We start from the raw sequence: 1,995 nt of genomic DNA, 5'->3' as shown, positions 1-1,995 counted from the left end.
ACTCCATTTATAGACGCGCCAGGATTTTCGTTCCGTGGCCTGTAAGATGCAATGCTAAAAGTCCATAAATGTACAACACGATCCAATAATATAGCCTTCTCACCACTTAAAAAGTAGGGACAAGTAATGTTTGCCTCTCCCTCGACACACAGTTTGAATCACGTCTTAATTGTGCAGTTTTAAAACGGACAATCTAATTTTTTAAAAATATAGATTCGAAGCTCAAGCAAAAGAGTTTGTTTCTCCATAATAATACAGAGTATTAGTGTAAAAAAGTAAAATGGCTTTTGTTCGATCTGTTGTTCTTGTTATTGTCATCCTCAACTTAGGTACGTATTGATCATCAAAGAAGTCATCATCATCATCATCATCATCATCATCATCATCATCATCATCATCATCATTACAGCAGCAACAGCAATAACATCAACAAAATCTTCACGCCCTTTCTTCTTCTCCTCCTCCTCCTCCTCCTCCTCGTAGTAGTAGTAGTAGTAGTAGTAGTAGTAGTAGTAGTAGTAGTAGTAGTAGTAGCAGTAGTAGTAGTAGTAGTAGTAGTAGTAGTAGTAGGAGTAGTAGTAGTACTGCGTTTGGCTGCACCATATGGTTTGGCGGATGCCAACTAAAAGTTAAATCCAACATTTCAAAATCTAACAAAGAAGCATCAAAAATAATAAACTATCCTCATGATGGAGTAGAAAAAATTCATGGAAAAGCAATAGAAAGGAGAGCTTTCTCAATTACCAACAATAAAAAAACATATTTTATACCATGAATTTAGTCTTTTACCATCTGGGAGAAAGTTGTGTCAGATTAAATGTAGAACTAACAAGTATAAATCAACGTTCGTTTCATCAGCAATAAAAATGTTGAATATTTCATATAGTGCAGCAAAACCACGGATTGATGCGTTGACTGATTGACTGATTAATTTATTTAATGTTAGATTAATCGACCAATTGATAATCATGATAATGTTTGGTGTCGAATTGCCACAATTGTAACAAATTGAAAACGAAATGAATATGTGTATGCTGTGTATAGCACACGCGTGAAAGAAAGAGAGGGAGAGAGAGAGAGAGAGAGAGAGAGAGAGAGAGAGAGAGAGATAGAGAGAGAGAGAGAGAGAGAGAGTAGGAGTGACAAATCTGTTCAATGTCATAGTCATCATATAACGTTATAACAACGTCCGTTATGACAAATTGCCATATTTATGGACAATAAAGATCGATTATTATTATTATTATTATTATTATTATTATTATTATTATTTATTATTATTATTATTATTATTATTATTATTATTATTATTATTATTATTATTATTATTATTATTATATTATTATTATTATTATTATTATTATTATTATTATTATTATTATTATTATTATTATTATTATAACAGATCAGTAATGAAGGAGGTGGCAGTTTGTGCGTTGATCTTTAAGATTAAAGTTTTGGGAAAACGCCATTCTTTTAAAGCTCTTTTTACTTTTTGATGATAATATTACTGTGGAAAAAATTGCTGCAAAATTGTTTTAAATGTCACAGTGGAAAAAGCGCCTTGGGGAAACGGTGAATTTATTCATGAAACGAATCCCGATGGGCCTCATTTGACAAAGCAGCCCTCTATCCTGGATTACGACGTCCTGCAGTCAGAACCATATTATGGTGTAATGTTTCGAAATTAAGGAAAAGAGAAGTTTTATAAGGACAATACAAGATTCTCGTCAGAGTCTGTCAATCAATGTAAATCAAATGGAAGACTTTTCTTAAATTCCAAATGATTTTGTTTCATATTTTTAATTAGCAAAACAATTTACATTTGTCATACCATGCTTGACCTCGACAAAGATTTGGTATATGTGACCCGCGTCTCAATCTGATATTATTTTGTCGGCTTGAACCAGTTATTAATAGAAATATACTGAAAGGCCTAAATTATGAAATTCAATTTGAATTTAGATGCCCCGGTAATAAGAATTAATCTTGTTT

The 1,995-nt window shown here is 32.0% G+C and overlaps 1 protein-coding gene across 1 annotated transcript in view; it reads left to right on the top strand.

The window, feature by feature from the left end:
• The first annotated feature begins 223 nt into the window (after positions 1–223).
• LOC144974130 (uncharacterized) overlaps positions 224–1,995 on the top strand; it is a 10,467-nt gene continuing 8,695 nt past the window's right edge. The window contains exon 1 of the mRNA XM_078917031.1: positions 224–329. Coding sequence (XP_078773157.1) covers positions 281–329 — 49 coding nt within the window. The 5' untranslated portion in view covers positions 224–280. The remainder of the gene's footprint in view (positions 330–1,995) is intronic.

The sequence above is a fragment of the Berghia stephanieae genome, chromosome 5 (genome assembly GCF_034508935.2).
Source record: "Berghia stephanieae isolate SIO BIC M18660-M18661 chromosome 5, UCSD_Bste_1.3, whole genome shotgun sequence".
NCBI lineage: Eukaryota > Metazoa > Mollusca > Gastropoda > Nudibranchia > Aeolidiidae > Berghia > Berghia stephanieae.
Note: the sequence above shows the minus strand (reverse complement) of the source record. Positions and strands in the feature narration are given on the sequence as shown.